The sequence below is a fragment of the Dendropsophus ebraccatus genome, chromosome 14, assembly GCF_027789765.1.
Source record: "Dendropsophus ebraccatus isolate aDenEbr1 chromosome 14, aDenEbr1.pat, whole genome shotgun sequence".
Lineage (NCBI taxonomy): Eukaryota > Metazoa > Chordata > Amphibia > Anura > Hylidae > Dendropsophus > Dendropsophus ebraccatus.
The window spans coordinates 61,623,694-61,637,851 of NC_091467.1; the positions used below are offsets into that span (position 1 = coordinate 61,623,694).

General features: G+C 41.5%; 1 protein-coding gene across 3 annotated transcripts in view; it reads left to right on the forward strand.

The window, feature by feature from the left end:
* PECAM1 (platelet and endothelial cell adhesion molecule 1) overlaps positions 1–14,158 on the forward strand; it is a 38,338-nt gene that overhangs the window by 10,188 nt on the left and 13,992 nt on the right. The window contains exons 7-14 of one of the 3 annotated variants that reach the window (XM_069951740.1): positions 5,916–6,209; positions 6,298–6,585; positions 7,699–7,806; positions 8,845–8,872; positions 8,972–9,042; positions 10,282–10,338; positions 10,417–10,479; positions 13,241–13,298. In XM_069951740.1, the coding sequence (XP_069807841.1) occupies positions 5,916–6,209; positions 6,298–6,585; positions 7,699–7,806; positions 8,845–8,872; positions 8,972–9,042; positions 10,282–10,338; positions 10,417–10,479; positions 13,241–13,298 (967 nt within the window). The remainder of the gene's footprint in view (positions 1–5,915; positions 6,210–6,297; positions 6,586–7,698; positions 7,807–8,844; positions 8,873–8,971; positions 9,043–10,281; positions 10,339–10,416; positions 10,480–13,240; positions 13,299–14,158) is intronic. The other 2 variants (XM_069951741.1, XM_069951742.1) reach the window with 2 other exon arrangements.

The window sequence follows — 14,158 nt, forward strand, 5'->3', positions numbered from 1 at the left end:
CACATTTACCTACATTACAGTACTCACAGTACTCACATTTACTTACATTTACCTACATTACAGTACTCACAGTACTCACATTTACTTACATTACAGTACTCACAGTACTTACATTTACTTACATTACAGTACTCACAGTACTCACATTTACTTACATTTACCTACATTACAGTACTCAAAGTACTCACATTTACTTACATTACAGTACTCACAGTACTCACATTTACCTACATTACAGTACTCACAGTACTCACATTTACTTACATTTACCTACATTACAGTACTCACAGTACTTACATTTACTTACATTTACTTACATTACAGTACTCACAGTACTTACATTTACTTACATTTACTTACATTACAGTACTCACAGTACTCACATTTACTTACATTTACTTACATTACGGTACTCACAGTACTTACATTTACTTACATTACAGTACTCACAGTACTCACATTTACTTACATTTACCTACATTACAGTACTCGCAGTACTCACATTTACTTACATTACAGTACTCACAGTACTTACATTTACTTACATTACAGTACTCACAGTACTCACATTTACTTACATTACAGTACTCACAGTACTCACATTTACTTACATTTACCTACATTACAGTACTCACATTTACCTACATTACAGTACTCACATTTACTTACATTAGAGTACTCACAGTACTCACATTTACCTACATTACAGTACTCACAGTACTCACATTTACTTACATTTACCTACATTACAGTACTCACAGTACTCACATTTACTTACATTACAGTACTCACAGTACTTACATTTACTTACATTACAGTACTCACAGTACTCACATTTACCTACATTTACCTACATTACAGTACTCAAAGTACTCACATTTACTTACATTACAGTACTCACAGTACTCACATTTACCTACATTACAGTACTCACAGTACTCACATTTACTTACATTTACCTACATTACAGTACTCACAGTACTTACATTTACTTACATTTACTTACATTACAGTACTCACAGTACTCACATTTACTTACATTTACTTACATTTACTTACATTACGGTACTCACAGTACATACATTTACTTACATTACAGTACTCACAGTACTCACATTTACTTACATTTACCTACATTACAGTACTCGCAGTACTCACATTTACTTACATTACAGTACTCACAGTACTTACATTTACTTACATTACAGTACTCACAGTACTCACATTTACTTACATTACAGTACTCACAGTCCTCACATTTACTTACATTTACCTACATTACAGTACTCACATTTACCTACATTACAGTACTCACATTTACTTACATTAGAGTACTCACAGTACTCACATTTACCTACATTACAGTACTCACAGTACTCACATTTACTTACATTTACCTACATTACAGTACTCACAGTACTCACATTTACTTACATTACAGTACTCACAGTACTTACATTTACTTACATTACAGTACTCACAGTACTCACATTTACTTACATTACAGTACTCACAGTACTCACATTTACTTACATTACAGTACTCACATTTACTTACATTTACCTACATTACAGTACTCACAGTACTCACATTTACCTACATTACAGTACTCACAGTACTCACATTTACTTACATTTACCTACATTACAGTACTCACAGTACTCACATTTACTTACATTTACTTACATTACGGTACTCACAGTACTCACAGTACTCACATTTACTTACATTACAGTACTCACAGTACTCACATTTACTTACATTTACCTACATTACAGTACTCACAGTACTTACATTTACTTACATTACGGTACTCACAGTACTTACATTTACTTACATTACAGTACTCACAGTACTCACATTTACTTACATTTACCTACATTACAGTACTCACAGTACTCACATTTACTTACATTTACCTACATTACAGTACTCACAGTACTTACATTTACTTACATTACAGTACTCACAGTACTCACATTTACTTACATTACAGTACTCACAGTACTTACATTTACTTACATTACGGTACTCACAGTACTTACATTTACTTACATAACAGTACTCACATTTACTTACATTTACCTACATTACAGTACTCACAGTACTCACATTTACTTACATTTACCTACATTACAGTACTCACAATACTTACATTTACTTACATTACAGTACTCACAGTACTCACATTTACTTACATTTACTTACATTACAGTACTCACATTTACTTACATTACAGTACTCACAGTACTCACATTTACTTACATTTACCTACATTACAGTACTCACAGTACTCACATTTACTTACATTACAGTACTCACAGTACTCACATTTACCTACATTACAGTACTCACAGTACTCACATTTACTTACATTTACCTACATTACAGTACTCACAGTACTCACATTTACTTACATTACGGTACTCACAGTACTTACATTTACTTACATTACAGTACTCACAGTACTCACATTTACTTACATTTACCTACATTACAGTACTCGCAGTACTCACATTTACTTACATTACAGTACTCACAGTACTTACATTTACTTACATTACAGTACTCACAGTACTCACATTTACTTACATTACAGTACTCACAGTCCTCACATTTACTTACATTTACCTACATTACAGTACTCACATTTACCTACATTACAGTACTCACATTTACTTACATTAGAGTACTCACAGTACTCACATTTACCTACATTACAGTACTCACAGTACTCACATTTACTTACATTTACCTACATTACAGTACTCACAGTACTCACATTTACTTACATTACAGTACTCACAGTACTTACATTTACTTACATTACAGTACTCACAGTACTCACATTTACTTACATTACAGTACTCACAGTACTCACATTTACTTACATTACAGTACTCACATTTACCTACATTACAGTACTCACAGTACTACATTACCTACATTACAGTACTCACAGTACTCACATTTACTTACATTTACCTACATTACAGTCTCACAGTACTCACATTACTTACATTTACTTACATTACGGTACTCACAGTACTCACATTACTCAATTTACTTACATTACGTACTCACAGTACTCACATTACTACATTTACCTACATTACAGTACTCACAGTACTTACATTTACTTACATTACGGTACTCACAGTACTTACATTTACTTACATTACATTACTCACAGTACTCACATTTACTTACATTTACCTACATTACAGTACTCACAGTACTCACATTTACTTACATTTACCTACATTACAGTACTCACAGTACTTACATTACTTACATTACAGTACTCACAGTACTCACATTTACTTACATTACAGTACTCACAGTACTTACATTTACTTACATTACGGTACTCACAGTACTTACATTTACTTACATTACAGTACTCACATTTACTTACATTTACCTACATTACAGTACTCACAGTACTCACATTTACTTACATTTACCTACATTACAGTACTCACAGTACTTACATTTACTTACATTACAGTACTCACAGTACTCACATTTACTTACATTTACTTACATTACAGTACTCACATTTACTTACATTACAGTACTCACAGTACTCACATTTACTTACATTTACCTACATTACAGTACTCACAGTACTCACATTTACTTACATTACAGTACTCACAGTACTCACATTTACCTACATTACAGTACTCACAGTACTCACATTTACTTACATTTACCTACATTACAGTACTCACAGTACTCACATTTACTTACATTACGGTACTCACAGTACTTACATTTACTTACATTACAGTACTCACAGTACTCACATTTACTTACATCACAGTACTCACAGTACTCACATTTACTTACATTTACCTACATTACAGTACTCACAGTACTTACATTTACTTACATTACGGTACTCACAGTACTTACATTTACTTACATTACAGTACTCACAGTACTCACATTTACCTACATTACAGTACTCACATTTACTTACATTTACCTACATTACAGTACTCACAGTACTTACATTTACTTACATTTACTTACATTACAGTACTCACAGTACTCACATTTACTTACATTTACTTACATTACGGTACTCACAGTACTTACATTTACTTACATTACAGTACTCACAGTACTCACATTTACTTACATTTACCTACATTACAGTACTCGCAGTACTCACATTTACTTACATTACAGTACTCACAGTACTTACATTTACTTACATTACAGTACTCACAGTACTCACATTTACTTACATTACAGTACTCACAGTACTCACATTTACTTACATTTACCTACATTACAGTACTCACATTTACCTACATTACAGTACTCACATTTACTTACATTAGAGTACTCACAGTACTCACATTTACCTACATTACAGTACTCACAGTACTCACATTTACTTACATTTACCTACATTACAGTACTCACAGTACTCACATTTACTTACATTACAGTACTCACAGTACTTACATTTACTTACATTACAGTACTCACAGTACTCACATTTACTTACATTACAGTACTCACAGTACTCACATTTACTTACATTTACCTACATTACAGTACTCACAGTACTTACATTTACTTACATTACGGTACTCACAGTACTTACATTTACTTACATTACAGTACTCACAGTACTCACATTTACTTACATTTACCTACATTACAGTACTCACAGTACTCACATTTACTTACATTTACCTACATTACAGTACTCACAGTACTTACATTTACTTACATTTACTTACATTACAGTACTCACAGTACTCACATTTACTTACATTTACTTACATTACGGTACTCACAGTACTTACATTTACTTACATTACAGTACTCACAGTACTCACATTTACTTACATTACAGTACTCACAGTACTCACATTTACTTACATTTACCTACATTACAGTACTCAAAGTACTCACATTTACTTACATTTACCTACATTACAGTACTCACAGTACTCACATTTACTTACATTTACCTACATTACAGTACTCACATTTACTTACATTTACCTACATTACAGTACTCACAGTACTTACATTTACTTACATTACAGTACTCACATTTACTTACATTACAGTACTCACAGTACTTGGTGGGCTAGGGCAGGGAATTATAACATCCCTGGTGGTCTAGGGCAGTATATACAGTAATGATAACATCCATAGTGGTCCAGGGCAGTAGATAGGTTAATAATATTAACCCTGGTGGTCTAGGGTTGTATATAAGTTATTGCTATAATCCCCGGTGGCCTAGGACAGTATATAGGTTAATGATATCACAGGTGCTCTAAGTTATTGATATCTCTGGTGGTCTAGGGCAGTATATGAGGTAAGGATAACATCCCTGGTGGTCTAGGGCAGTATATAAGTTAATGATAACATCCCTGTGGTCTATGGCAGTACATAAGTTAATGATAACGCCTCTGGTGGTCTGAGGCAGAATATAAGTTAAGGAGAACATTTCTGGTGGTCTAGGGCAGTATATAAGATAATGATAACATCCCTGGGGGTCTAGGCCAGTATATAAGGTAATGATAACATCCCTGGTGGTCTAAGGCAGTATATAAGGTAATGGTAACATCCCTGGTGGTCTATGCCAGTATATAAGGTAATGATAACATCCCTGGGGGTCTAGGGCAGTATATAAGATAATGATAACATCCCTGGTGGTCTAGGGCAGTATATTAGTTAAGGATAACATTCCTGGTGGTCTAGGGTGGTGTATACGTTAATGGTAACATCCCTGGTGGTCTAGGGCAGTATATAAGGTAATGATAACATCCCTGGTGGTCTAGGACAGTATAAAAGTCCATCCAGTACTAACACTACTCAGCTGTTCTAGCTGCTATAGAATATTCACTGTATAAACCTTTTCCTGTATCTCTTAATATCAGCTCCAGTAAAAAACCCAGTGCTGACGCACATCATGAGGAGCAACAAGACGGTGGTCCTGGGAGATGAGCTGGAGCTGACGTGTAAGGTTCAGTCCGGGACTCCGCCCATAACCTACTCCCTGCTCAGGGGGAATGGGACCCTGACACAAACCATCATAAATGAAGACACAGAAGCTCGGTTTGTGGTGAAATCCTCCAAGTCACATGACCTGGGACAATACAGGTGTCAAGCGACCAACCGAAATACCAAGAGTAGTGACAAGTACAGCAACATTGTGAACGTCACGGTGATCAGTAAGTCTTATGGGTCAGAACGATGGGCGGGCACAGGGCGCCGTATGGCAGAATAAACTATGGCGCTCACATCTCCTGTCTCTTGCAGTCCCCATCAGTAACGTACATCTGAAAATCATCCCAGAAAACGGTGATGTAGAGGAGGGGGCAGAGCTGTCACTTATCTGCATGGTGGAGGATGGGACACTGCCAATCAACTACCTGTTCTACAGGAAGAAGGGATCCGAGATTCTTCTGAAGAACATGACTGATGTGAAGAAACTGCACGCTGACACCCAGGTACTGAAATTCAACAAACAAGAGGACGGCATTTATTTCTGCACGGCCACCAATGGGGCAAGAAAGGAAGTCAGGAGCAACTCCGAGGAAGCCAGAGGTCAGAACCTGCAAGTATGGGGCATCATGTAGTGGGATCATACAGGCGACAGTTCTGGGGGGCCACTCACCATTATATACATATGTAGGCGCTCTGCTTAATCATGTCTTATCCTTGTTACCTCCAGAGCTGCACTCACTATTCTGCTTCATCATGTGTTATCCTTGTTACCTCCAGAGCTGCACTCACTATTCTGCTTAATCATGTCTTACCCTTGTTACCTCCAGAGCTGCACTCACTATTCTGCTTCATCATGTCTTACCCTTGTTACCTCCAGAGCTGCACTCACTATTCTGCTTCATCATGTCTTATCCTTGTTACCTCCAGAGCTGCACTCACTATTCTGCTTCATCATGTCTTATCCTTGTTACCTCCAGAGCTGCACTCACTATTCTGCTTTATCATGTCTTATCCTTGTTACCTCCAGAGTTGCACTCACTATTCTGCTTCATCATGTCTTATAGTCATTACCTCCAGTGCTTAAATCACTATCCTGCTTCATCATGTCTTATCCTTGTTACCTCCAGAGCTGCACTCACTATTCTGCTTCATCATGTCTTATAGTCATTACCTCCAGAGCTGCACTCACTATTCTGCTTCAAAATGTCTTATAGTCATTACCTCCAGTGCTTAAATCACTATCCTGCTTCATCATGTCTTATCCTCCTTAAAGGGGTTATCCAGCGCAACAAAAACATGGCCACTTTCCCCCTACTGTTGTCTCCAGATTGGGTGGGGTTTTGAAACTCAGTTCCATTGAAGTAAATGGAGCTTAAGTGCAAACCACACCTGAACCGGAGACAACAGTAGGGGGAAAAGTGGCCATGTTTTAGTAGCGCTGGATAGCCTCTTTAACTCTAGAGCTGCACTCACTATTCTGCTTCATCATGTCCTATATGTCACCTCCAGAGCTGCAATCACCATCCTGCTTCACCATATCTTATCCTCCTTAACTCTAGAGCTGAAATCACTATTCTGCTTCATCATTTCTTATATTCCTAAAACCTCCAGAGCTGCACTCAGTATTCTGCTGTTACTTCATGTCCTATTCTCCCATCACCTCCCTTTGAAAAGCACAACATTGCCCTTTACTGTTGTGCTTTCCTCTTTTAGCCGTCCTCGCCTCCTGGAAGAAGGGAGTGATTGGCACATTTGTCTTCCTGATAATCCTGGCCGCCATTGTTATCTGCGCCTACCTGCACATGGACAAGAAGAAAAAGGGTAAAGGCAGTAACTGGAGCATCTGACTAGTGATGGTGTTTGTGATGGTGATTTAGACTGACGGACGACTCCGCCTTGAGCAGTCTATAAGGACCATTACTGATGCCATCCCTTGGGGTCTAAGACAACACATAAGTTACTGATACCATCCCTGGTGATCTAGGGCAGTATAAAATAGAAAGATATCATCCCTGATGGTGTAAGGTAGTATATAAGCTATTGATATCATCCCTGGTGGTCTAGTGCAATATATCTTACTGCTATCATTATTGTATATACTGCCCATGACCACCAGGGATGATATCATTATTGTATATACTGCCCATGACCACCAGGGATGATATCATTACTGTATATACTGCCCATGACCACCAGGGATGATATCATTAATATATATACTGCCCTAGAGCACCAGGGATGTTATCATTAACATATATACTGCCCTAGAGCACCAGGGATGTTATCATTAACATATGTACTGCCCTAGAGCACCAGGGATGTTATCATTAACATATATACTGCCCATGACCACTAGGGGTGATATCATTACTGTATATACTGTCCTAGTGCACCAGGGATGTTATCATTAATATATATATATATATATATATATATATATATATATACACACATATATATATATATATATATATATATATATATATACTGCCCTTGAGCACCAGGGATGATATCATTACTGTATATACTGTCCTACAGCACCAGGGATGTTATCATTAATATATATACTGCCCTAGAGCACCGGGGATGTTATCATTAACATATATACTGCCCTAGACCACCAGGGATGATATCATTACTGTATATACTGCCCTAGACCACCAGGGATGATATCATTACTGTATATACTGCCCTAGAGCACCAGGGATTATATCATTAACATATATACTGCCCTAGAGCACCAGGGATGTTTGTGTGCTCAAAAGCAAAGACCCGCCCACTGGACTCCTAAACATTGTTATGTAAATGAATAAGTCACATGATATCCTGAAGCTTCATCTTCTTTTGTTCCTCCTGCAGGTAAAGACATTACTCCAAAAAAGAATAGGTACGGGCTGGGCCATGATGGCTGCTACCATCCTTCATCCTGGGGGGGGGGTCTATGGGCCCTAGTTTATCCTGATGGTCTCTTCTTTCTATTCACCAGATCCTCAAAGCCGGTTACAGCAAATAACGAGAAACCTGCGGGGGAGATGAAGGATGGGGAGGGGTTTTATGGTAAATCACCTAAAAACCACATTGTACATGGCGTACCACCCAGCTCACCTACATGGAGGGATAAGGAACACAGAATACCGCACTTCATGTCTCATACTTCCTTCAGAGCTGCACTCACTATTCTGCTGTTACATCATGTCTTATCCTTCAGAGCTGCACTCACTATTCTGCTGTTACATGATGTCTTATCCTCCAGAGCCACACTTACTATTCTGCTGTTACATGATGTCTTATCCTCCAGAGCCACACTCACTATTCTGCTGTTACATGATGTCTTATACTCCAGAGTGACACTCACTATTCTGCTGTTACATGATGTCTTATCCTCCAGAGCCACACTCACTATTCTGCTGTTACATGATGTCTTATACTCCAGAGTGACACTCACTATTCTGCTGTTACATGATGTCTTATCCTCCAGAGCCACACTCACTATTCTGCTGTTACATGATGTCTTATACTCCAGAGCTGCACTCACTATTCTGCTGTTACATGATGTCTTATCCTCCAGAGCCACACTCACTATTCTGCTGTTACATGATGTCTTATACTCCAGAGTGACACTCACTATTCTGCTATTGTGTCCTGTATTATCCACCAGAGCCGCAATCACTATTCTGCTGTTACATCATGTTATATCCTCAAGAGCCGCAATCACTATTCTGCTGTTACATCATGAATTATCCTCCAGAGCTGCACTCACTATTCTGCTGTTACATCATGTCTTATCCTCCAGAGCTGCACTCACTTTTCTGCTGTAAAATTATGAATTATCCTCCAGAGCTGCACTTAGTATTACATCATTACATCATTTTACTCCAGTCACCTCCAGAGCTGCATTCACAATACTGTTGATACATCATATTCCATTTCCTAGTGACACCAAGAGCTGCATTCATAATTCTGCTGTTTTCCTTGACATTCATAGCGCTCTGTACCTACACTACACTAACAGGGGCATGTGATGGTAAAGCACAGGTTAATTCTTCCACCTAGTAATATTACAGACCAATAAAATTATGATTACAGCTTTGGATGTGAATGTGAGTGGATGTGAGTATAAGAAAATTAGCATTAGGAATTGATGAGTTCGATCCTTCTGTACACTGTATCCTTCTGTACACTATGAGAGTACTATACCTCCTACTGCAGTCCCCTCCAGAGCTGCACTCAGCTGACACAGCACGGCCTTGTCCTAGCAGAATGCAGTTATGTGATGTGTATTATCTGTATTACCAGGAAACGTAAAAAATGAGGATGAGCTCCAGATTCTGAAGACAGGGGAGGAAAATCCAGGTAAGAGGATGATGGGTGGAGTAGTCCTGCAGCGGCCATTCTATCCAGACATTATGTGACAATGTGTATTGTCTATAGGAAACAACCAGCAAAACCACGAGGAGGAGCAGACAGAGGCCGACAGCCCGGACGCCCCGCCAGGTGACCCCAATAATGACGTCTATAGTATTATATTATATAACGTACACTGGCCTGCCCTGTATACGGTACGCTTGCCTTCCCTGTATACCATACACTGGCCTGCACCGTATACCGTACAGCAGCCTGCCTTGTGTCCCACAGAACAGTCTGGGTAGCGGGGTTGTGGTGTATACAGGGATGGCCAGGTTGTGTAGTATACAGGGATGGCCAGGTTGTGTAGTATACAGGGATGGCCAGGTTGTGTAGTATACAGGGATGGCCAGGTTGTGTAGTATACAGGGATGGCCAGGTTGTGTAGTATACAGAGACGGAGGGGTTGTGTAGTATATAGGGACGGCTGGGTTGTGTAGTATACAGGGACGGCCGGCTTGTGTAGTATACAGGGATGGCCAGGTTGTGTAGTATACAGGGATGGCCAGGTTGTGTAGTATACAGAGACGGAGGGGTTGTGTAGTATACAGGGATGGCCAGGTTGTGTAGTATACAGGGATGGCCAGGTTGTGTAGTATACAGAGACGGAGGGGTTGTGTAGTATATAGGGACGGCTGGGTTGTGTAGTATACAGGGACGGCCGGCTTGTGTAGTATACAGAGACGGAGGGGTTGTGTAGTATATAGGGACCGCTGGGTTGTGTAGTATACAGGGACAGCCAGTTTGTGTAGTATACAGGGACGGCTGGGTTGTGGAGTATACAGGGATGGCTGGGTTGTGTAGTATACAGGGACGGCTGGGTAGTGTAGTATACAGGGACGGCTGGGTTGTGGAGTATACAGGGATGGCTGGGTTGTATAGTATGCAGGGATGGCTGGGTAGTGTAGTATACAGGGACGGCTGGGTTGTGGAGTATACAGGGACGGCCGGGTTATGTAGTATACAGTGATGGCCGGGTTGTGTAGTATACATGGACGGCCGGGTTGTGTAGTATACAGGGACGGCTGGGTAGTGTAGTATACAGGGATGGCTTGGTTGTGGAGTATACAGGGATGGCCGGGTAGTGTAGTATACAGGGACGGCCGGGTTATGTAGTATACAGGGATGGCCGGGTAGTGTAGTATACAGGGACGGCTGGGTTATGTAGTATACAGGGATGGCTGGGTTGTGGAGTATACAGGGATGGCTGGGTTGTGTAGTATACATGGACGGCTGGGTAGTGTAGTATACAGGGATGGCTTGGTTGTGGAGTATACAGGGATGGCCGAGTAGTGTAGTATACAGGGACGGCCGGGTTATGTAGTATACAGGGATGGCCGGGTAGTGTAGTATACAGGGACGGCCGGGTTATGTAGTATACAGGGATGGCTTGGTTGTGGAGTATACAGGGACGGCTGGGTTGTGGAGTATACATGGACGGCCGGGTTGTGTAGTATACAGGGACGGCTGGGTTGTGGAGTATACAGGGATGGCTGGGTTGTGTAGTATACAGGGACGGCTGGGTTGTGTAGTATACAGGGACGGCTGGGTTGTGGAGTATACAGGGATGGCTGGGTTGTATAGTATGCAGGGATGGCTGGGTAGTGTAGTATACAGGGACGGCTGGGTTGTGGAGTATACAGGGACGGCCGGGTTATGTAGTATACAGGGATGGCTGGGTTGTGTAGTATACATGGACGGTTGGGTAGTGTAGTATACAGGGATGGCTTGGTTGTGGAGTATACAGGGATGGCCGGGTAGTGTAGTATACAGGGACGGCTGGGTTATGTAGTATACAGGGATGGCCGGGTAGTGTAGTATACAGGGACGTCCGGGTTATGTAGTATACAGGGATGGCTTGGTTGTGGAGTATACAGGGACGGCTGGGTTGTGGAGTATACATGGACGGCCGGGTTGTGTAGTATACAGGGACGGCTGGGTTGTGGAGTATACAGGGATGGGCGAGTTGTGTAGTATACATGGAGATCCTCTACTAGCAGCTAGCCCTCCAGGAATGTCTCGGCTTCCTCTCGAGGGTTTCCTGAGGCACGGCTCACTTCCTAGATGTCAGGCAGCGGTAGAGCTGGATTGTCTCTGCCCCCTGTATTACCTGCCCGCTACAATACACATTGTTCTGCTTCCAGCTGGAAATGTCATTACAGCAAAAGCGGAAGTGTCCCAACAAGAGCGCCCCCTGCGTCTATTCTCCGAGATCACGACACACCGTATAGATGGAACTTTCCTTTTGGCCTCACGGCTAGAAGGGATGGGCGTTCTGTGATGCTCCGCAACTTAGCTGATTTACCTGCGTTTTGTGATGCTCTAGACCTGCCTGTCCCGAAGATCTCCGATTGGACTATAGCTCCCCCACCTCCCCCCCCACCCCCAGTATGGCAGTCCTCTGGTCAGAAGAGGCGCCGCCCCCGCTCTGAGGGCTCTCGCTCCCCTTCCAATCCCGTGACTTGAGAGGGCCACCCAAGTGGCTCCGGATCCGTCTTCCCTTCCTGTTCCTTACCTTCTAAATTTGGGGCTCTATTTGTTTATGTTCTGGGTCTCAACTTTCTGCTTTGTTTTTCTCTTTGCATTGCTGTGCGGTAGTGTACTGCTCATCTCACATGTATGTTCCAATGTTCACTGTTCTTGTTTGGTGGCTCCTTCGCTCCTCGTGGGGCTGCCAGCTGACAACCTCTGAGTTGTTTTGGCAAAGTTCTTGCCTCATTGCGGGCCTCTTGGGCCTGTATCTTGGGCCTTGTGCCCTTTTTCCTGTTAGATTCTACATCTGTTGTATGTTATGTGATGTTCCTTGTACGTCTCCCTTCTGTTCCTCCCTTCCCTCCCTCCCCCTTTCTAGGATCTTACGTCAGCAGGAGATGTTCCGGAGACTGTTCCCATCGAGAAGCCGGAACTGGGTAAGTGGCCACATTAGCATGGTTCCTACCCCTTACTATAACAATGGTTAAATGTGTGTCCCTTAATGTAAAAGGCCTCAATTCCAATGTTAAGAGACGATTGCTCCTGAAGGAACTTCGCAATCTTCATGCTGACATTGCCTTTCTCCAGGAGACACATTTTGATCAGGAGGCCACTTTTAGATTTACCCGTCACTCCTTCCCCACTGTCATCTCTGCCTCCAGAGGCAATAAGACGGCTGGAGTGGCTATTCTATTTTCTCAAACATGCCCCATTCAGGTCTCCTCCTCATTTGTGGACCCTGGGGGGCGATTTGTCATTGTAGATGGGACTCTCCAAGGCCGACAATTTATCTTTTGTAACATCTATGCCCCTAATCGATCTCAAATACCCTTTCTCCGTAGAGTTCTTAATAGACTGTCAAAGTATCCCCCGGCTCCTAGAATCTTGGGTGGGGACTTTAACTTGCCCTTCTCGGAGCAGATGGACAGACACTCAGTACAAGGCCGGCCTGCCCCGGTAGATCAAGCCAGACTCTCAACCGAGTTCCGCAAGCTCATACGTGCTCATAAGCTGTATGACCTATGGCGACTCGATCACCCTACGGAGAGGGGGTACACCTTCTTTTCTCACCCCCATAATTTACACTCCCGCATAGACTACTTCTTTGGTAACATACCTACGGTCCGACTCCTACAGAGTGCAGCCCTTGACCCTATTTCTTGGTCAGACCACGGCCCTGTAATAGTGCAATTTAAAGCTCCTCTGTCCCCTACTAGGCAGTGTCATTGGCGTTTAAATGACACATTACTGAAAAACCAAACCTCCCGCGACTCCATTAAGTCGAGTATTGCTAACT